The sequence below is a fragment of the Amblyraja radiata genome, chromosome 5 (assembly GCF_010909765.2).
Source record: "Amblyraja radiata isolate CabotCenter1 chromosome 5, sAmbRad1.1.pri, whole genome shotgun sequence".
NCBI lineage: Eukaryota > Metazoa > Chordata > Chondrichthyes > Rajiformes > Rajidae > Amblyraja > Amblyraja radiata.
This window is the reverse complement of record NC_045960.1, coordinates 11,090,566-11,113,762: the sequence shown is the minus strand read 5'-3', so window position 1 is coordinate 11,113,762 and position 23,197 is coordinate 11,090,566. Positions and strand designations below refer to the sequence as shown.

General features: G+C 46.5%; 1 protein-coding gene across 7 annotated transcripts in view; it reads left to right on the top strand.

Annotated features, from left to right (window-relative positions):
* LOC116972972 (phosphofurin acidic cluster sorting protein 2-like) overlaps positions 1–23,197 on the top strand; it is a 164,135-nt gene that overhangs the window by 99,925 nt on the left and 41,013 nt on the right. For 5 of the 7 annotated variants that reach the window (XM_033020580.1, XM_033020578.1, XM_033020576.1 and 2 more), the window contains 8 exons: positions 1,689–1,748; positions 4,994–5,145; positions 7,860–7,953; positions 8,746–8,826; positions 10,501–10,622; positions 11,588–11,720; positions 21,670–21,774; positions 22,834–22,940. In XM_033020580.1, the coding sequence (XP_032876471.1) occupies positions 1,689–1,748; positions 4,994–5,145; positions 7,860–7,953; positions 8,746–8,826; positions 10,501–10,622; positions 11,588–11,720; positions 21,670–21,774; positions 22,834–22,940 (854 nt within the window). The remainder of the gene's footprint in view (positions 1–1,688; positions 1,749–4,993; positions 5,146–7,859; positions 7,954–8,745; positions 8,827–10,500; positions 10,623–11,587; positions 11,721–21,669; positions 21,775–22,833; positions 22,941–23,197) is intronic. The other 2 variants (XM_033020579.1, XM_033020577.1) reach the window with 1 other exon arrangement.

Genomic DNA, 23,197 nt, shown 5'->3' with positions numbered 1-23,197 from the left:
CATGGTGAAACCAAAATGTATAAAAACGACCTTTATTAAAATCTGACAATGTGCGCTTTAACCATATGGGTCTATTTTACTATTCCAATTCTCAAATTGTGGAGTACAGAGGCAAATAAATAAACGATGGGTCTTTGTCCCAAACATTATGGAGGGCATTGTATGAATAAATGTAGCTGCAGGGAGGAGGATACAACTGTCTCCCTCAGATGCACGTTGAAATAAACAAGCAAACCGCTGGGCAGTGTTTGAAGGTGAGCAGGAACTGCCCCCTCATGCTTCAGGACACCAACAGTGGACCACCCTGGGGAGGCAGGTTTCCCTGGCTAGTTTAATGATCAGACCAAGAAAACCCACAGCCATTCTGTTAATGGTGCACAAAGTGACAAGACAACCCCGTAACTGTATTCCCAATGGGGCATACAAGAGGACGGGGGAGGACAGCATTTGGGACAGGAATGGAAGGCAAAGGAGAGGATAGAAGGGAGGTGAAGAAATTAAAGAGGAAGAGAGGAGGGGGTGGAGAGGAAAGTGAAGGAGAGGATGAAGTGAGGGGGAGACTGGAGGGAAAGGGGGATCCACTACGGCAAAGAAGAAAATCTACATTTGGGGCATAGAGTCATACAGCACAGAGACATGCCTTGTGGCCCATTATGTCAATGCCAACCAAGATGCCCCATCTACGCTCGTGCCACCAGCCTGCGTTTGGCCCATATCCTTCTCAACCTTTGTGGTGCTTGGTTAACATGGAACATTTTCAATTGAAAATCTCTTAATAGGTTTGCCCAAGTAGTATTCCCACCTTCCTCTTAAAGCCACCAGGAGTATGCAATGGGAAGACCATCACCACCTCAGGGTGAGTGAGGTGAATATTACTTTAACTCTAAAACTGGAGACTGCTCTCTTGCATCTGGGTCGGGAAGAAGCCAGGGTCACTGGCCATAGTGGGTGCCAGCTGGAATGATAGGGCCTTTGGGGAAGATTGGGTGTATGTTAACCCTTCAATGTCAAGCCAGCCTTCACAGTGTTTCCCACGAATCACCACCGCTATGCCTGGAAGACATGGAGTTTCTCACTTCACTGGCAGAGATAGATAGTTTTTTGATTAGTTCGGGTGTCAGGGGTTATAGGGAGAAGGCAGCAGAATGGGGTTGAGGAAAAGATAGATCAGCCATGATTGAATGGCGGAGTAGACGATGGGAAGAATAGCCTAATTCTCCTCCTATCACTTCTGATCTTACTGCAGGGGAACCTGTCTGAAATATTAAAAGCTGGAACACAAACACACACCTGTCTTCCATCCTGCTTTGTAAGACTGGGAGGATGGGAAGATATTGTCTTAGTCTAAGCCTTTTGCTTTGTATCCCGCAGGGACATATCCATTCTTTACAACCCCATGGCCACTTTGAGTAAGAGGATTACTGAGATCTCCAGTTGATCACCCAGCAGTGCTAACTTGTGACATGGGTATGACCAGGAGGCCATTGCAGCTGCACTCTTCCTTGTCCATTTTGGTGGAAAGAATCTAACCGAGATGGTGGGTTAAAATTGAAAGAGGAAGTTGCCTTTCACTCTGGTGTAACGTGGTGATGCTCAGACCGCCACCTTTGCAAACCAGGTCTTTTCCTCATGCAATAAGATGCAATTTCAACCACAGTTGACACTGTTTTCTCTTCTCTCTACTTTAGCAACCCAACTTCAAGCAGAAGTTTGTTGCTTTACTGAAAAGATTCAAAGTGACAGATGAGGTATGTACTATGTGGGATGGGTCAGTTGTAACCTCTGTAGTCTGAGTAAGCACTGAGCACTTGATGGAGTAGACACAAAGTACCGGAGTAACTCAGCGGGTCAGGCAGCATCTCTGGAGAACATGGATAGGTGACCATGTTAGGACCATTCCTCAGACTGATCATGGTGGTGGGGGGCTGGAAGAGAGGATACAGGTGAGGGGGGGGGTTGGTAGGCAGATGGTTGGACAAAGACCAGAGATCAAAGGGCAAAAGGCGTAAGATAAGTTACAATATTGAAACCAGAGGAAGGAGTGTAGTGGAAAAGGAGGGGGAGGGGAGAAATAGGTGCGAGGGAAGAGAGGGAGGAAAGAAATGGGAGGGATGTAAAAATCAACTTTCATGAATCCCCAGAAGAGATCGAAATTATCCAAATACCTGAGATAGACACAAAGTGTTGGAGTAACTCAGCGGGACCAGCAGCATCTCTGGATAGAAGGACAGGTGACATAGAAACATAGACAATAGGTGCAGGAGTAGGCCATTCGGCCCTTCGAGCCTGCACCGCCATTCAATATGATCATGGCTGATCATCCAACTCAGTATCCTGTACCTGCCTTCTCTCCATACCCCCTGATCCCCTTAGCCATAAGGGCCACATCTAACTCCCTCTCAACTACCCTCTGTGGCAGAGAATTCCAGAGAATCACCACTCTCTGTGTGACCTTTCGGGTTGAGACCCTGCAGAATCTGCAGTTCCTTCCTACACATCCAAATATCTAAATCCCATCCCCCTGTACCAACTCCTCAGTCGCACATACACCTGTCCTATCTTCGTTAGGTAGATACAAAATGCTGGAGTAAATCAGCGGGTGAGGCAGCATCTCTAGAGAGAAGGAATGGGCGACATTTCGGGTCGAGACCCTTCTTCCGACTGATGTCAGGGGAGGAGGTGGGACAAAGATAGAATGTAGTCAGAGACAGTAAGACTGGTAGGGGAACTGGGAAGGGGAAAGGGATGGAGGTAGAAAGTAAGGGCGATCTGGTTAGAGAAGTCAATGTTCATACCACTAGGGTGTAAACTACCCAAGCCTAATATGAAGTGTTTTCTATGAAATATGTCCTATCTTCCTATTCTTATTATCACAAACACTTGCCACCTTTTGCCTAACTTCCTATATTTATTCTGCAAGACCTCATCCCTTTTCCTACCTATATCATTTGTACCATTGTGCATAGCTCACCCTCCTCCTTAAGAATATACTGCAACCGCCTCTAGACGTTGACACCAGGAAGGCAGCACAACATCCTGGAGTCTTGTTTGCTGCAACAGCATCTTCTGTCTGTCCACCTCACTAATGTGCCTCCAATCACTGTCACTCTGCCTGACCTCACCCTGTCCCACTGTTGCTGAAGAGCCAAACCTGACACCACAGACCTGACTGGTGTTCTTTGAGCAACTCCCGCAACAGTGTCAAAAGGGTATACTTGATTTGGAGGGGAATGGCCATGGGAGATTACTGCAGTCTCTGCCTACTCCTTTTCCTTGTGGGTCTCCACTACTTGTTGTCTGCACCTTACGTGTGACCACCTTACTATAACTCCTATCTATGAGGTTCTCATACTCCCAAACAATGCTGAGGTCATCCAGCCGTAGCTCCAGTTCCCTCAGATAGTAAATCAGGAGGTGCAACTGGACACTTCCCCCAGGTGTAGTCCTCAGAACAGTGGAAGTCTCCCTGACTTCCCGTATCCTATATGAAAAGCATGCCAATCCCCTAACCGCCATCCCTACCCGACTAAGACCAAGGAAGGGACGCATTGAAAAAAAGATTGTACCTAATCTTGCCGTCACACTCTGCTCTGTCTTTGTGCTGAAACCTCACCAGCCAAAGCATCAGTATTTATCCTCAACAAAGCACTTGCATTTCAACACAGTCTCTCCCAACATGGCCGCTCACAACATCACAAAAGTTATTTGAGATTAAAATCCCAGGCACAAGTAAGAATGAAACTGTGAACGATTAATTTGTATTAATACAGCTCCTTTAATGTAGAAAACACTCAGCTGGCACAAAGTTACAAGCAGAGATTTGGGGCAGTTCACTAACCAGTGTGTAAAGAGGAAAGGCAGAGAGGTTGAGGGAGGAAATTCTAGATCATAAGGCCCAGGCATCGAAGGAGCGGTTAACGTCTGGGATGATTAAGAGGCTAGAAATAGTGGAGCATAGAGATCATAGATTATAGAGTGGTGGGATAACAGAGGTAGGAAGGGCTGAGGCAATGAAGACTATGTAGAGGATTGTTTAACTAGAATCCAGAGCAGGTGAACAAGCACTGGGACAGAGGTGAACATGGGCAACTGTGCATCAGAAGGAAGAGACAGATGACCAGGGGAGCAATGAGGTTAGTCAAGTCGAATGTGGAAGTACAAAGACATGGAAGAAGAATGGAGAGGATCTCAATCAGAGGAAATCTGTTGTAGCTAGAGTTAGCAATGAAGAAGACCGTGCTTTGACATACCTGGCGAGGCAGGTGGGGCTGAGATTGTTTTCCAGAATGGAGTTGCTGCCAAATGGGGTTGGGCAATGTGAATAATGGACAGTGCCACCTGGAAGCATTACATCAGCTCAGGACTTCCCAAAGCAATGTACTCCCAGTGAAACGCTTAGAAAGTGTGGTCACCATTGAAATGTGTGCCACACATCAGCCAATGTGTAGAGCCAGCCCTTCTAGAGCTCTCACACTTCTGTGGAATAGTTTTGTGGCATTTATATAACTGTCAGAGCCATGATTTAATTTCTCATTTGTAAATCGGCAACTCCCATTGTGGTGTTCCCTCAGTACAGCCCCTTCCACCTGCGCCACTCTGTTCCCCCAGTACTGTAGTTCCCACAGTGTGTAGTGCTCCTTCACCACCCTCCCACAGTGCAGCGCTTCCTCACCACCCTTCCCACAGTGCAGCTTTCCCTCATCACCCCTTCCACAGGGCGACGTTCCCTCAACACGCCTCCCACAGTGCAGCACTTTCTCAATGCTCACCTTATGAGGGTGCAGAGTCTCTGGATGCTGCAGAGAGATTCCGAGCTCCATTTGAATCTCTGGATCAGTCCGATCCACTTGGGGAGTAACATGGTGGCTTCACCACCCACAGCAAGCGATGCCTCACTGAGCTGAGGACTGTTTCTTATTGAGCTTTGTGGAGTCTTCGATGTGAGTGAGGATTTTCTTATAGTTAAACAACTCTGACGATTGTTGTTTACAAGGTGTTGGACTCCGATCCTGTCGATCAGACCCAGGAAGCAGAAGAGGATCTTGACCTGCTCTACGATAGCCTGGAAGTTTACAATCCCAGCGACAGTGGTCCTGAAATGGAGGATAATGAAAGTGTTCTCAGCACACCCAAGCCTAAACTGAAGTAAGCATCGCAGACAGGTACTGCTGCACAATTGCAGTCAAATTCACCCGCCTGTTCCATCTTCTTGAGGCAATTCTACTAAACATTCCGCCTGAATGTTACTGGCAAGGAGCTCTCTGCTCTTTGAAGTATTTTGTATATTTCACGTAACAAAGGGCCTTCCCTAGGCATTGCATCTATCACATCACAATCGTTCAGAGGGAAATGGGCAAAACGCTGGGAAACGTACTAATGAAGAAGTTCATGTGTTGTATAAACAAACAATCAGTTTAATATTTAAACGATACAGCTCAACAATTAGTACAACAGGGCAAGGTGTGTTAACGTGTTGACTGTGAAGTGAAGACTAGCTCCGTCGGCTGCTGCACCCCGTCAGCTGTTCACCCACATCGGCGTTGGTTGGTTGGCCCAGATCACGCCAGGTCCACACTCGAGCACGAGCTCGCCGAACGACAGTTCGAGACCAAAGTGGCTCAGCCACATGATGGCGCCGCACAAGCTTAGATGGGGCATTTTGGTCGGCATAGATGGGTTGAACTATAGGGCCTGATTCCTGCTGTATGACTATGATTAAATCACAGCCTACCCAGCTTCTCCATGTAACTCAAACCCTCCAGATCTGGTAACATTTTCGTAAATCATTTTTGAACCCTTTCCAGTTTAATGATATTCTTTCAATGGCAGGGAGACAGAACTGTACACATTACTCCAAACGAGGCCATTACTAATGGTTTGTACAGCTGTAACATTATGTCCCAACTCCTGTATTCAATATCCTGACTGATGAAGGCGTGCGTGCCAAACACCTTCTTCATTATCCCGCCTACTTGTCACCACTTTCATGGAATTATGTACCTGCACCCTCAATCTTTAAACACTCCTCAAGACCCTACAATTAATTGTGTAAACCCAGTCCTTGTTTGTCTTATGAAATGCAAATCTTACATCGATTTGAATTAAACTGCATCTGCCATTCCTTTGCTCATTAGCTCCCATTGTAATCTTAGATAACCTTCTTCATTGTCCACTTTACCATCAATTTTAGTGTCCTCCCTAAACTTACTAACCATGCCACCTACATTCACAGATCATTGATACAATTAACAAACAACAATAGACACAGCACTTGTTACCAACAACTTTCTACCATCACCCTCTGTCTCCTATCTCCAGGCCAGTTTGGCTAGCTCTTTTTGGATTCCATGTGATGTATCCTTCCATGTGATGTATCCTTCCAAACCAACCTATCTTGTAGTGCTTGTCAAAGGCCTTGCTGAAGTCCATGTAGAAAATGTCGACCACACTGACATCATGAATCCTCTTAATGTTCTCCTCAAAAAAGCCATTGTGACACCACAATCTTATAAATCATTGGTTAGGGAGAATTATGTACCATTCTGGGAGTGTGTTCTGGGAGGGTATCAAGCCCTTGGAGAAGCTGCAGTTCAAAAAATAAGAGATAGTTAAAAGAAGAAGTGTTCTCCACATCCCAAGAGGGTTAGGAGGAAGTTTCAAAATTATTCCTCCAGTGACAATGACCTGTAACAAGCAATCCAATGCCAGATCTCCGACATTTCCATCACCTCCAACATGATCTAATCACATCTTCCCATCCCCACCCCTTTCCGCCTCTGTAACAAGAGATCAGAGGCTTAGGGTTATCAAGGAAAGACGAGGACGACTCCCCACAGTAAGTTGCAGAAGTCTGGGGTTCACTGCTTGAATTGTAGGATGGGCCAGCACTGAGTGGAGTTTCCAAGAATGAGAAGTGACATATCCAGAAATACGTAAAATGTGAAAGGATAAATACTGAGACCAGGCATCCAATGATAATAAGATCTAATACTGTATACTAGCCCTCTCTCATAGAAACATAGAAAATAGGTGCAGGAGTAGGCCATTCGGCCCTTTGAGCCTGCACCGCCATTCAATATGATCATGGCTGATCATCCAACTCAGTATCCTGTACCTGCCTTCTCTCCATACCCCCTGATCCCTTTAGCCACAAGGGCCACATCTAACTCCCTCTTAAATATAGCCAATGAACTGGCCTCAAATACCTTCTGTGGCAGAGAATTCCAGATATTCACCACTCTCTGTGTGAAAAATGTTTTCCTCATCTCGGTCCTAAAAGATTTCCCCCTTATCCTTAAAGATCTCAGAACTGTCCTTCCCTCAAATTAACGTTCCCTCACTATTGTCTCTCTCAAAGTAAACCACTGAGTACCGCTCGGAGGGACGTGGTCACCCACTCCCTGTGATCATACGGATTTCTGCCAGTAAATCTGGTTTCCTCCCATATTCCAACAATGTGCTGGTAGGTTAATTGGCTGCTGTAATTTACACCTCAGTATTGGTCAGTCACCAACAGAGTCAAGGCCAAAGTTGTTGGGCATTTCTGAGACAGAATAAATAGTAGAGCTACAGGGAAATAAGGAGAGAGGGATTGAGACGGGTAACATTAAGGCAGAGTGGTTTGCTGTGTGATAATAAGTCCTTCAACATTGCAGGACACCCTCAGAAACAAGACTGTTAGGCTAGGTTATGTGTTTGGGTCGAGTATGGAGCTCAAACCAAACCATACATTCACAGACCAACTCACAGTTTTTGAGGAGGGGATTATATTGGATAAAGAATGATGTTCGGAATCCAGCAGCTGCCTTTATTTCTCTTGGTGCTTGAAAATAACACTTGATTTCTACTGACTGTTACAGGCCATTCTTTGAAGGGATGTCGCACTCCAGCTCGCAGACAGAGATTGTTAGCCTGCACAGTCAGAAGAACCAAACCCATGAGCAGCCAGGTCCAGTGAGTAACTGACAGGACAAAACTCCAGGCTGGTTAATGAGGACGTGAATCTCCCAGCTCAGGGTCTGAAGACTGGAATCTCCCACCCCTATGACTGAGGACAGGAATCTCCCAACTCAGTGTTATAGAAACATAGAATAGGTGCAGGAGTAGGCCTTTCGAGCCAGCACCGCCATTCAATATGATCATGGCTGATCATCTAAAATCAGTACCCCATTCTTGCTTTCTCCCCATATCCCTTGATTCCATTAGCCCTAAGAGCTATATCCAACTCTCTCTTGAAAACATACAGTGAATTATCCTCCACTACCTTCTGTGGCAGAGATTTCCACAGATTCACAACTTTCTGGGTGAAAAGTTTTTCCTCATCTCAGTCCTAAATGGCCTACCCCTGAAACTTAAACTGTGACCCTTGGTTCTGGACTCCCCCAATATTGGGAACATTTTTCCTGCATCTAATCCCTTAAGAATGTTATATGTTTTTATAAGATAATCTCTCATCCTTCTAAGTTCCAGTGAATTTAAGCCCAGTCGACCCATTCTTTCATCATATGTCAGTCCGGCTATCCCAGATATTAACCTGGTGAACCTACGCTGCACTCCCTCAATAGTAAGAAGAATGTCTGAGGACAGGAATCTCCCAGCTCAGTGACTGAGGACAAGTATCTCCCAGCCCAGTGATTGAAGACAAAAATCTTCCAGCCCAGTGACTAAGGACAGGAATCTCCCAGCCCATAAGTGACTCTCGCTGTACTGTATGATTGTCTAATGTCCTTCCTCCTCACTCCACAGACCGAGGTTCAACTGCCCGACACTAAGAACGTGAACAGCCCCAGCCAACAGGAAGAGGCTACTGTGGAGTCCATTCCTCTGGTGAGTAGAAGCCTCTGAGCAGGTAGCATATTCACAGTCCCGGGCTATCGTAACTGGCTGGAGCCCAGTCCTTCACAGCTGAGCAGGGTGCAGAGATAGTGACAGATGAATGTGCAAAGGAATTTCATCCCAACCATATTTGTGTGCTTCACAGCTTAAAGTGGGCTTCAGTGTCCTGGATTTAGACCCTGTGGCGATGAAGAACCATTGATTTATTGGAGGGAAACTTGTAGATTGGTGTTTCCACCCACCATTCTCGGGCTCATCGAGTGTGGAAGTGTGGGTTTTGCAATTGGAGGCTTCAAATATCCTTTCACAGACTGATAATAGTGTACGGGACAACTGGGGAGGGCGTATCGAACTGTGTTTAGAAGACCATGCACGTTTTCTGCCTGATAATAGAGGCATCACTGGACTTGGGAAACTGAAGGACAATATTTTAATACAGAAGGAGGTTGGTGTATGGAATGAGCTGCCAGAAGAGGTATATGAGGCAGGTGCAATTATAACGTTTAAAATATATTTGCACAGGTTCATACTGTAGATCTGAGTCATTTTAGAGGATATGGGCCAAACAAAATACATGGGTTCAGTGCAGATAGGCACCTTAGTCGGCTTGGATGAGTGGGGCTGAAGGGCTGTGTGTGACTTGATGAAATGAGTCAGGATAAGTGGGGAAACAATTACTGGGGAACATTAAGGGAGGAGCGGTCACTGTAAGGTATGGTAAGGAATAGCCATAGAAATGGATTTGGACCGTTCTAAGGTAAAAGAAAACCATCTAGTGGGTGAAAGGCCGAGTATGTGGTGTGAGTGGAAGTGGGATCAGGTCAAGGTAAACTGACATCAAAGGTAGCTATGTTCCATGAAGGAAAAAGGGAGGGTGGTTGAAGCCAGAGCACCGCAGGTGACCAAAGGGAGAGCAAAGGGTGTGCGTCGGATATCAGCGTAACACCCAGGCTGAACACAGAAAATTCAGAAGGCAGAAATAGACCATGAGAAATGCCTGGTGGCAAAGGGAAGGGAAAATCAAGAAGTCTGAAGCACTTCACTTGTTTTTAGATTTGAGAGGAGAGAGGGAAGGAACTTTGCTTGTGATTTGGGTAACTCTGCAGCCCTTGAAACTTGGGTGTGGGTAGATACCTTCTCGCATTGCTGCAATCCTTGGGGAGGGAGTTCCAGGACCGTGTTACCCAGTCTGTGACAGTGGCATGGCCTGTGTCATACGGGCTGCAATGGTGACTGGCGACTAAAATACAGTCCTTGAGAGCGACTAAGATTTTTAAAACATTGTTTGTGATAATGAGTAAAGTTTGTTCACCGTGGTGACTGGAGCCTGTGATGCACAGTTTACGATGGTAACTGGGGCCTGTAATATACACTCTGTGGTGGTGACTTAAGCCAGTAATACTGTCTGCAATGGCGACTAGGGCCTGTGAGGCACAGTGGTGATTGTGACTAATGCCTATAATACAGTCATGATGAGGACTGGGTTCTGTAATACACAATCCTGATGGTCCATGTAGCCACTGGTGTGCAACGGGTGCCGCTGTGTGGGGGAGGACTGCAACGCTCTCTGAGAAAGTGTTGTTAGGAGCAGGCAACCTCGCTTTTGCTGGGACCCCGTCAGCGGCAGTGAGGGTCGGATCCCACTCAGTCTCTGTTTCCATTCAGCAGGAGCTGGAGGACGTGGATGTGAAGCCATGCAGCGTAGATGATTGGGAAGCACCTGTGGAGCGGTTGGTGCTTCCAGGAAAGATCACCAAGACAGAATCGCAACTCATCGTATCCCCGAGGTAAGTGTGGCAAGGTCCCGAGACAGGTAAGGTAGAGTTACATCTACCCAATATCCTGACACCATCCCCACCCACAGAGACTCTCGCACCCCAAAACTGGTCATCCCCCGCAAACACACTCAAGTTCCCCCCACACACCTCGAATGTCCCACCGACCATCCTCAACTACACAAATCATCCCCAACCACAGACTGACCCCCTCCCCCCAAGCTATACACTGACTGTCCCACTGGCTGTCCTCACCGACACAAATCCATCCCACCCACACACTGACTGTCCCACCCACACACAGACCATCCCCACCCACACACTGACTGTCCCACTCACACACTGACTGTCCCACCCACACACAGACCATCCCCACCCACACACTGACTGTCCCACCCATAAACTGACTGTTCCCACAGTTCGACCATCCCAACCCCCACCATCCAACAGTCCCCACCCCCACCATCCGGCATTCCCCACCCCCACAGTCTAACCGTCCCCACAGACTATCCCCGCTGCCCAACTGTTTGCAACCCAACAACAGAACACATCTGACCTTGCCCCACTCTCCGTCTGCTGCTTTTTGCGCGGTTCATGGCAGCTCCCCGTTAGGGGAGGCTGCACCCACTGGTTACACACGTGTCCATCCAATGCAGGTAAACGTCACCAGCAATGACTTCCCACCCACTGACATTCGATCCTAGCCATCCTCCTGGTATTTCCTGGCTCCATCATTGGCAGCTGCTAAGTCCCAAGCATTAGAATCCGCACACTGACCTCTCCTCACTCTGCCTCTATCCGCTCCATGAAATCTCTTCCTAAAACCTCCATTCTTGTTCTCTTGATGTAGCTCCACATTCTGTCCTCCCCGTACTGGGATCTAGAACTGCATTATAACCGGATCATTTATTATCTGAGGAGACTGTGTAATTCCCTTCGGGGTTCCTGTCCTCATTCTTGTTATGTCCCCCATTCAGTAAGTCAGAAAATAGACAGCTACGAAGGCCAAGGAGCACCTCTCTGAGAGACCGACAGAACTCAAAGACACAAGGTGATAGAGCCAGTAGCTTCGACAGCGAGTGCTTGACAGACTCCAGGTTCAACAACCAGGTTAATCCCTTTCCCCTACTCATTCCTATGTATTCGCCTCTTGTGAACAGTTTCTGCTTTCAGGTATCTCTCCATTATGACGTTCTTTATGTGTGAGCCTGAATCTGGGCTGTGGGTACTTAAAAATGCTTTGCAGCGTCGATCCGGTCTGTCAGACAGTGTGGTGCTCCCTCGGTACTGCCCCTCCACAGTGTGGCGCTCCCTTAGCACCGTCCTTCCCACGTTGCAAAGCTCCCTCAGTGTTGTATTGGAATCCCTGAGCCACTTCCAAAATTTTTACCAGGAGTTTTGGTTTGATGTGGGAGCCTGCTTAGACTCTAGCCATCTGCTCTCTTGTGATTTAGCAGCCAGTGCGATTTGGAATGCGAGTAGCCTTGCATTCTGCAGCTCCAACATATCTTCTCTGGTTTGTGTTGCGGCTGGGGAGCAGTGTATTTACTGGGTATTTACATCAGAGTCCTGGTCTTGTGCAGGCGTGTAGCAGCAAATATCTGCTCAAGCATCAAGAATTAGTAAGTATGCAGATGATACTAAGATAGGCGGTGTTGTGGATAATGAAGTAGATTTTCAAAGTCTACAGAGAGATTTAGGCCATTTGGAAGAGTGGGCTGAAAGATGGCAGATGGAGTTTAATGCTGATAAGTGTGAGGTGCTACATCTTGGCAGGACAAATCAAAATAGGACGTACATGGTAAATGGTAGCGAATTGACGAATGCAGTTGAACAGAGGGATCTAGGAATAACTGCATAGTTCCCTGAAGGTGGAATCTCATGTAGATAGGGTGGTAAAGAAAGCTTTTGGTGTGCTGGCTTTTATAAATCAGAGCATTGAGTATAGAAGTTGGGATGTAATGTTAAAATTGTACAAGGCATTGGTGAGGCCAATTCTGGAGTATGGTGCACAATTTTGGTCGCCAAATTATAGAAAAGATGTCAACAAAATAGAGAGAGTACAGAGGAGATATACTAGAATGTTGCCTGGGTTTCAGCAACTAAGTTACAGAGAAAGGTTGAACAAGTTAGGTCTTTATTTTTTGGAGCGCAGAAGGTTAAGGGGGGACTTGATAGAGATGTTTAAAATGATGAGAGGGATAGACAGAGTTGACGTGGATAAGCTTTTCCCACTGAGAGTAGGGAAGATTCAAACAAGAGGACATGATTTGCGAAATATGGGACAGAAGTTTAGGGGTAACATGAGGGGGGACTTCTTTACTCAGAGAGTGGTGGCTGTGTGGAATGAGCTTCCAGTGGAAGTGGTGGAGGCAGGTTCGATTTTATCATTTAAAAATAAATTGGATAGGTATATGAACGGGAAAGGAATGGAGGGTTATAGTCTGAGTGCAGGTAGATGGGACTAGGGGAGAATAAGTGTTCGGCACGGACTAGAAGAGCCGAGATGGCCTGTTTCCCTGCTGTAATTGTTATATGGTTATATGAATCAGGGCTTCTAATCTAATCATCAGAAATTAGATTGAATAATGGTAGATAACATTTCCAAAAGTGCTGTGTAATATGACGTCAGACCTTTCATCCTTTCAGTGGTGTAACAGCTGTGGGAGGCAGAAATCTGTGAAATCTGTGTTGTATTGCGCAAATCTTTTATCCTCACGCATTGGATCTCAGTGTCATCGCCAAGGCCAGCATTCATTGTCCTTCCCTTATTGTCCTGCAGTAGACGGTATTGAACCGCCTTTCTGAACCACCTGCTATCTTTCTGTTGATCATCATGTTGCTGGAACGTTCAAGTACAAAGAAACGGGATCAGGAGTCGGCCATCTGGTTGCAGATCCTGCCGCACCTTTAACCCAGATCGTCGTCTACCTCCGTTCCATTTCCCGCATTATCCCCTGGATTCTTTAATATCCAGAAATCTATCAATCTCTGCTCTGACTAAACTTAGTGTCTTATGTCCAGAGCTGTCTGGAATAGAGAAAATTAAAAAAATTAATCAGCGTCTGCATGAAGACATTTTTTCTCCTGTGAGTTCTCATTGACCAACCAGTTATTCTTGTTGAGGATAGACACAAAAAGCTGGAGTAACTCAGCGGGACAGGCAGCATCTCTGGAGAGAAGGAATGGGTGACGTTTCGGATCGAGACCCTTCCTTCTCCCATTCCTACTCTCCAGAGATGCTGCCTGTCCCATTGAGTTACTCCAGCTTTTTGTGTCTATCTTTGGTTTAAACCAGCATCTGCAGTTCCTTCTTACACAGTTATTCTTGTCCTCTGGCCTCAAGTCGGAGGAGATAACTTTGCTGTATCCACTCCAGTGAGCTCACTTACAATTCAATGACATCTTATTCTTCTAAACTCCAGAAATCCATAAATACAAATCAATTCTGTGCAAAATTTCCTCTTACAGCAAGCTTGCCATGTCTGGGCACTTTGCAATAACATACTTTTTCAGGTGGAGAGATCAAAACGCTCCACAATATTCCAGGGTCCATTGTAATTGCTGTAAGAGATCTTTACAGCTGCACTCAAATTTAGTTCCGAGATACAGCCTGGAAACTGGCCATTTGTCCCACCGGGTCCACACCCACCACTGATCTCCCGTTCACACCAGTTCTATGTTGTCCCACTTTCTTATTCACTCCCTACACACTAGGGGCAATTTAAAGAGGCCAATTACCCTACAAACCCACACGCCTTTGGGATTTGGGAAGAAACCCACGCAGTCACACCAAGAACATGCAAACTCCACACAAATAGCATCCAAGGTCAGGATCAAACTCTGGTCTCTGGCACCATGAGGCAGCGGCTCTACCTGCTCTGCCATTTTGCTCCCTAAATTCTCTCACCATAAAGGATATACCATTTGGTCTCCTGATCGCTTGCCTCACTGGCATGTTGCCCTCTATGAATCAATTCCAAGTATACCCAAGTGCCTATGAGCATGAATACCACCCAATCTCTAATCATTTAACAAATAAATACCTCACTTTTTTTCGTGCATCGAAGTGGATGACCTCCTATTTCTCCAGTTTATACAGTAATCGCAGAGATATACAGCAACTTTCAGACCAACTTATCCAAGGTGCCTTCCTGAGCTAGTGTAATATAGAACATAGAATAGTACAGCACAGGAACATGCCTTTCGACCCACAGTGTCAATGCCAAACAGTTGCCAACTCTTGTTTGCCTGCACATAATCCTTGTCCTTCCATTTTCTGTATACGCCTATCTCTTAAATGCCACTATTATATCACACCACCCCTGGCAGCATGTTCCAGGCACTCGCCACCCTCATAACTCCTTTAAACTTTGCCCCTCTCACTTTAAAGCCATGCCCTCTTGCATTTGATACTTTCACCCTGACTCTGTGCCTTTTAATATATAAACTTACCCCTCTCATATTATACAGTTCTACCAGGTCTCCCCTCCATCTCTGGCGTTTTAGAGAAAAATCCAAGTTTGTCTATCATCTGCAGATAATCCACTGTGATCAATACTTTGTAGAACCACCTTTCGCTGCAATTACAGCTGCAAGTCTTTTGGGGTATGTCTCTACCAGCTTTGCACATCTAGAGACTGAAATTTTTGCCTATTCTTCTTTGCAAAATAGCTCAAGCTCAGTCAGATTGGATGGAGAGCGTCTGTGAACAGCAATTTTCAAGTCTTGCCAGAGATTCTCAATTGGATTTAGGTCTGGACTTTGACTGGGCCATTCTAACACATGAATATGCTTTGATCTAAACCATTCCATTGTAGGTCTGGCTGTATGTTTAGGGTCGTTGTCCTCCTGGAAGGTGAACCTCCGCCCCAGTCTCAAGTCTTTTGCAGACTCTAACTGGTTTTCTTCCAAGATTGCCCTGTATTTGGCTCCATCCATCTTCCCATCAACTCTGACCAGCTTCCCTGACCCTGTTGAAGAAAAGCATCCCCACAGCATGATGCTGCCACCACCATGTTTCACAGTGGGGATGGTGTGTTCAGGGTGATGTGCAGCGTTAGTTTTCCGCCACACATAGCGTTTTGCATTTAGGCAAAAACTTCAATTTTGGTCTCATCTGACCAGAGCACCTTCCTCCACATGTTTGCTGTGTCCCCCACATGGCTTGTGGCAAACTGCAAACGGGACTTCTTATGGCTTTTTTTCAACAATGGCTTTCTTCTTGCCACTCTTCCATAAAGGCCTGATTTGTGGAGTGGACGACTAATAGTTGTCCTGTGGACAGATTCTCCCACCTGAGCTGTGGATCTCTGCAGCTCCTCCAGAGTTACCATGGCTTGGCTGCTTCTCTGATCAATGCTCTCCTTGCCCGGCCTGTCAGTTTAGGTGGATGGCCATGTCTTGGTAGGTTTGCAGTTGTGCCATACTCTTTCCATTTTCGGATGATGGATTGAACAGTGCTCCGTGAGATGTTCAAAGCTTGGGATATTTTTTTATAACCTAACCCTGCTTTAAACTTCTCCACAACTTTATCCCTGACCTGTCTGATGTGTTCCTTGGGCTTCATGATGCTGTTTGTTCACTAATGTTCTCTAACAAACCTCTGAGGCCTTCACAGAACAGCTGTATTTATACTGAGATTAGATTACACACAAGTGGACTCTATTTACTAATTAGGTGACTTCTGAAGGCAATTGGTTGCACTGGATTTCATTTAGGGGTATCAGAGTAAAGGGACACCATCAAGTTAGTAAGACATGACCTATCTTGTACAAAGCCATGCTGACAATCCATAATTAGTCATTCTCTTCCAAATGGGCGTAAATACGATTCTGATGAATCTTCTCCATCAGTTACAGATATGCGCAGAGAAAAGGCAGATGGAGTTTAATCTGGGCAAGTATGAGGCGTTGTACTTTGTAAGGTCTAATGTAAGGGCAAAGTATACGGTTAATAGCAGGACCGTTAACAGCATATGGTGTGCTTGTCTTCATTGAGTATCATTGAGTATCAGAGTCTGGAAGTCATGTTGCAGCTTTATAGAATAGTAAGATTAAACGAGAACTTACCAGTTTGAAGTTTGATCTTTATTTTATGAGGAGTAACGTTGAGGGAATACGTGAAGAACCCCGCCAGGACGCATGCGTGTCATTCTTCAAAGCAGCGGTGTGAAATCACAGATAACTGTAATGACTAAACATAGTAAGATTAGAGAAGAGATACCAGTTCAGGATATGATCAAGGGTGGGAGCGGAGGGCACGTATTCCCTCAACGTTACTCCTCATAAAATAAAGATCAAACTTCAAACTGGTAAGTTCTCGTTTAATCTTACTATTTTACTTCGGAGTCACGTGAGTGACTACGTGAAGATTTTAAAGCTCTGTGATTTCATGCCGTGGAACGAGTCCATGCATCACATCTGCCTTGATTTTGGGGAGAATAGAGTTAACATCATTAGACATCAATACGATATTGAAACCCAACGGTAAAAATATTAACACCAATTATTGCCCCTATTTATGGGGTAAATTATATTACAGAACTTAAATTTGTTTCTGCAAATGTTCCAGGTTCAATGACTGGATTGTTATAAAGTCGTTGGAAAGTTTCCTCCGTTGACCATCCTGCTGTCTTGAGGATTTGGTCCATAGGAACGTCCAACTTCATAGCTGCCGATGTAGCTGCAGCCCTGGTGGAGTGAGATTTTAAAATGCTAGTGTCTACTCCAGCCTTTATTAGGACCTGTTTTAGCCATCTAGAGATGGTCTGGACAGTCACTGTTTTGAGTGGCTGTTTGTAGCTGATTAAAGTGAAATTTCGTTCCCTCTGATGATCTTAGTATACTCCATATATAATAGTAAGTGTGTTACAATACAGAGACGACCATCTGTCGGGTAGGCCCTGAATTCTGTTTTTAGGCCTGCTGACCCCTGTCTGTTCTGTTTGACTATTTCATTGATGTGAAAAGTTAAATTTCCAGATGAAATAATCATGTTGTCCAACCTTTGTTTCTGTAGTGACTGGACCCTTTGTGCCGTAACCAAGGCCATCAGCATGACTGTTTTGATAGTCAGTTTCTGTAGGGACAGAGCTGTAGCTGGAGACCAGTTTCTTAACATGGTCAGTACAATGCTCACATCCCATATTTGGGAGTACCTGGTTCTTGGGGGATTAATATTAAAATGCCCCTCATGAGTTTGGTTACCAGGGTGTGTCCCAACAGAATGCCGCTCTGTTCCTTGCGCCAGGTATGTTGACAGAGCACTTCTGGCGCAGTTGATGGCACTATGACTGAGCCTCTCATCGTAATGGAGGCTTGCCAGGAATTCCAGAACAGACGGGATGTTCATAGATCTGTGGGTGATGTTTATTGTTGTGACAGTACTTCCCATTTCTTGATGACACCAAGTACTGGCTTTTTTTTTTTTTTTTTTTTTTTTTTTGGTGGACTGTCTGTGGCCCGCTGAAATAATTCCACTGTTCGGTCCGTCAGTCCCAGGTGTTGTGGAGGTGCTTTCAACTCTATAAATTAATAGGTTTATATAATTATGACATGGCTAACTCCCCTTGTTGCGGGAAGAACCAGTAAATTAGGTCTATGATGGATGGTGATGCATGGTTCTAAAACCATGTAGATATCACCGGGACCGATGGTTGAGTAGGCCAATCGGGTACTATCAAAATACCAGACGCGGAGTCTACTGTTTATTCCTAAATACCCGACTGATGAGGCAGAAGGAGGGAATGCATAAATTACCCCCCAATGCAGCGAAAATGCATCTGTAGCCACTGCCCCAGGTTCTGGTTCCCAAGAACCTAATTCGATAACTGGTGAGAGCATGGATGTGAATAGGTCGTTATCTGGTGTTCCATACCGTGCTGTAATTCCAGCAATACATTTTTTATCCAACATCCATACAGTGTTTTCATAGACTTAGCGTGACCTGTTGTCTGCCACTAAATTCAGTTTACCTAGTAAGTTGGTAGCTGATATCCAAATATCTTTCTGGATACACTATTGCCAAATTGTGTTGGCCAGATAGTCACATGATGTCGATATGTTTCCACCCATATGGTTGACATATGCTACCACGGTGGTGTAGTCAATTAGTAGTCTAACATACTGGTGATATAACCCAGAACAATATGACTTAAAGCCATGGAATGCACTCAACTTTCCCAGGTATTTATGCCCAGCGTACGTAATGATGCCTCCTGTGCATTCCATCTCCCCCACAGCTGGAGATGGAATTGGTAGCATCCCATCCAAGTGCCCATCAGTATGTAGTTCCATAGACGGGTAGCTGTTAATGTTTGGATAGGAACAATGCCTAATGTTATGTTTCTACCATTTTTAGTACCATTGTGGCCTCTGTTGGTAGCTTCTTTGGTCTGTCAGAATGACCCTCATAATTTTTGAGTGCACGCATGTTTGCGCTCAGTAATTTGATAATGTAAAGGTCCGATTTATGTGGCTGTAACACAGCCACTATAATGCCAATTATTCTACTACCAGTCTGATGGATGGTTTAGTTTACTGCAAGCCTCCATTAAGGCTGTAACCTTTTCTTACGGCAAAGTCACTGACATGTGAGCTAAGTTAAGGGTGAAACCGCAGATGATCCATTGTGTTAAATACATCTGTGGTCACCTCTAATGGGTACTATATAGTAAGCATTTTTTAATACGATGCTTGCCATGTAGTAACCTAGGATCAATACCTGTGCAGTAACAAAGGTTCCCATCTAGTAATCAATATAAAGTACGAAAGTATTCAAATTAGTATGGAGGTTTCAGGTTTGCAGAGGCCTGCAAATTAGGGTCTAAAGCCGGTTGGATGGTACTTCTTCCTAATGCTGTTTACTCGTATTAGTAGTTAGCGCATACTGAACTACAGTGCCCAAGTAAAAAAGGAGTAATGGAGGACATCCAACACGAATCACAGCAATTTTATGATAAAGATTTTTGGACACGAATTCCTGTGATTCGTGTTGGATGTCCTCCATTACTCCTTTTTTACTTGGGCACTGTAGTTCAGTATGCGCTTTTGATGATTTCTTTGCCTGTAGAACATTCGGTTCGGTACATGCTGAACTGGAGGATTATGTTTTGAATAATTCTATGGTATAACCCTATACTTCTTCCTCCATGGTTACTATTAGTAGATTTGTTACTTTTTCGGCATCCTCCGTGGACGTTGAGGTGCCGGTGTCTGGATCTGTAGTTGGGTCTGCGTTGAGGGTTAGCGCATTCCCCAGGAAGTAGTTTTTAGACGTTGCTTTAATGAGCCTCAGGGTTTCCCTCTATGTCAAGGTCTTTACCTGTTTAGATAAGTTGCCTCCAAATTTTAATATTGGTGGTATGGAGGTTTCAGGTTTGCAGAGGCCTGCAAATTAGGGTCTAAAGCCGGTTGGATGGTACTTCTTCCTAATGCTGTTTACTCGTATTAGTAGTTAGCAAAATAAGACCAGTGCATCCTGGTGATCTAGTGTCATGTCTTTTTTGTTTATTGTGCGGGCGAAACCCGTAATACCCGCTGTTAGGACTTTTGGAACTTTCTTTCGTTTCAAGTCCCTGCCCTGCCATGTTTTCAAATACACTGATTGATACTGGGAACATTCAGTGTTTTGCAGTTCCCTGATGGTAAGTGTCTTCCAATAGGTTTTCTGCACCCCATGTGCACTAGGGGTATGTTCTGCACCCTGTTCAGGTTCAGCCCAGAATGGACCCCCTATACTCCCCTCTGATGAGGGAGAACACTGTGCAGCCCTACAAGAGGTACTGCTGTAGGACTTACTAGCTGCCCCCTGTGACTAGTCTCCATCTCCCGGAGCCTGCCACTTACCTGCTCCAACAGCCGCTCCAGCTGGCTCCGATGCTCTCGGGCACCCAACCGGCTCCAATGCACATGGTCACTGGCCGTCGCACTGCTCCTGAAGCCGCTACTCCTGAGGCCGCTCCTGCTCCAGTTCCTGCAGCCACTCCACCCGGCTCCAATGCTCACGGGCACTGGACGTCGCGGCTGCTCCTGAAGCCTCTCCTGCTCCAGCTCCTGCAGTCAGCCCAGGATTGACCCTCGGTGTTCCCCTCTGATGAGGGAGAAACACTGTGCAGCCCTACACGAGGTACTGCTGTGGGGCTTACTAACTGCCCACTGTGGCTAGCCTCCATCTCCCGGAGCCTGCCACTTTGGGGTATTTCCTCCAGCAGCCGTTTCAACTGGCTCTTATGCTCTTGGGCATAGGCCACTCCCGGCTGCTGTTGATCCATCCTGCAGCCGCTCCAACCGGCTCCCGTGCTCACGGGCACTAGCCGCTCGCGGCTGCTCCTAAAGCCGCTCCAACCGACCCCCATGCGCACGGGCACTGGTCGCTCACGGCTGCTCCTAAAGCCGCTCCAACCGGCCCCAATGCGCACGGGCACTGGCCGCTCGCGGCTATTCAGAGTCGGATTCCTCGGAGTCAACAACTCTGTTAGTTGCTTACCTCTTCCGACTGGCCGGGGCCGGTGCGGGAGCGAAGTCGGGCACAGCTGTTCCCATTACGGGAGATTAGCGTGCCTTTGGCTGCTGCTGCAGGCTGCCCGCAACTCCGCGGTTCTCCCCCGCCAGCTTTCCCGCAGCCTTCGTGGATCCGGTCCATGTCTCCACCTAAAAGGTAAGTGGAAGGAACGCAGAGTCTTCTTACCTGCTGTTCCCGACTTTCAAATTCTGGAACGCAGAGTCTCCTTACCTGCTGTTCCCGGCTTTCAATTTTTGCCGCTAAGGGAACGTTGCAATGCGTGTAGCGATATGACACGCATGCGCCCTGGCGGGGTTCTTCACGTAGTCACTCACGTGACTCCGAAGTAAAATGTAGGTTAGGCTTCATATGGAGTATAGTGTGTGGTTCTGGTCACTCTATTACATGAAGGATGTGGGGGCTTTGAAGATTCAATTAGGGCAAATGCTGGCATTGCTGGTCACGCCTGCATTCTGGGGGTGAATAGATGCGATGACACTGTAATTTTGTTGGTGGTCATTGGCTCTGTGACTGACAGCTTGAATTTGTTGCTCAGGTCCCTCGTAAATCTGTCTACGACCAATTGAACCAGATCCTAATCTCAGACGAGCATCTGCCAGAAAGCATCATCTTGGTGAACACCACGGACTGGCAGGGGCAGGTGAGGAACGTGGCATTCGTGGACACAGCCAGGTGGATGCATGCGTAGCCCCTGCACCTGCTTACACATTGCTGGGAAAATTACTGGGGTCCGAGGGACTGAGAGGGCTCGGGCGTCACGATGTGGGAGACGGCTTACTGTCTCGAAAACCTGAATTGTCCTGTTCCACAAATTCCCACACTCACACCCTGTTCCAGCCAGCCACAACCCTCACCCAATTCAACGCTCCACACCCGATTCCACACAAAGCCTTTTCCCCACACCCACATTCCCCACAGGACCCCAAACACCCCAACCGAGTCCCATACATACGCCATACCCTACTACATTAGCAGTCCAATTCACTCCCCATCTCCTGGTCTAACCCCTCCTGGATCCACTCACTCCCAGTCCCATTCACTCCAACTCCCTCTCTGTCAGTCCCACTCACTCCTGGTTGAACTCACTCCCGATCTCATTCATTCCCAGTCCCATTCACTCTCAGTCCCACTCAGGCCCCTTCCCATTCACTCCCAGTCCCAGTTACTCCCAGTCTCACTCACACCCAATTTTCTCACTCACTCCCAATCGCACTCACTCTCGATATCACTGACTTCAGGACCCATTTACCCCTAGTCCTGCTTATTCCAGGTCTCAGTGACATGCATTCCCACTCACTTTCACTCATTCCCAGTCCAACTCACTCCTGGTTTCATTCACTCCTAGTCCCACTTGCCCACTCATCGTCCCACTCATTCCCACTCTTACTCACTTCTGGATCCACTCACTTTTGGTTCCACACACTTACTATCTCACTCACTCACTTCCGATGTCGCACTCTCCCAATCTCACTCACTCGATGTTGTCACTCATTCCCGAGCCCACTCACACCCCAGACACTCACTCCCCTATGTTCCACATCCTCCAAAACCTCTTACACTTTGAACAGTCATTCGTGGCCACTAAGGTTGGATGGTATGGGGTTTTGCAGTGGGCTATGGGGTAGCGTTCAGGCTGTGTGTGTGTGGGTGGACGGTGCTCCATGGCTAACTGGACCTTGTGTGTGATACTTTATTCCAGTATTTGTATGAGCGGCTTCAGGAGAAGAGCCAGCCCATGGTGTGCACCTGCTCCACAGCAGACATCCATGCAGTCTTCAACACCATTGTCACCCGGATACAGCGGTTGTAAGTAACTCACTCGTTGGGAGGGGAATAAATTCACTGCTAGTCCCGGCACAAGGCTGGATCTGGGGTTCAGGGGAACAAGGGACCAGAGTCCTCACTATCACTGAGACTAGCTCTCTTGTTCCTGACACTTCCCTTCAATCTTCTCTGCACCCTGTCCAACTTAATTGCATCTTTCCAAGAGCAGCTTCATCAACTTCTATACTCAATTCCCTGACTGATGAAACATTCCCTGACATATTGCAATTGTCCACAAT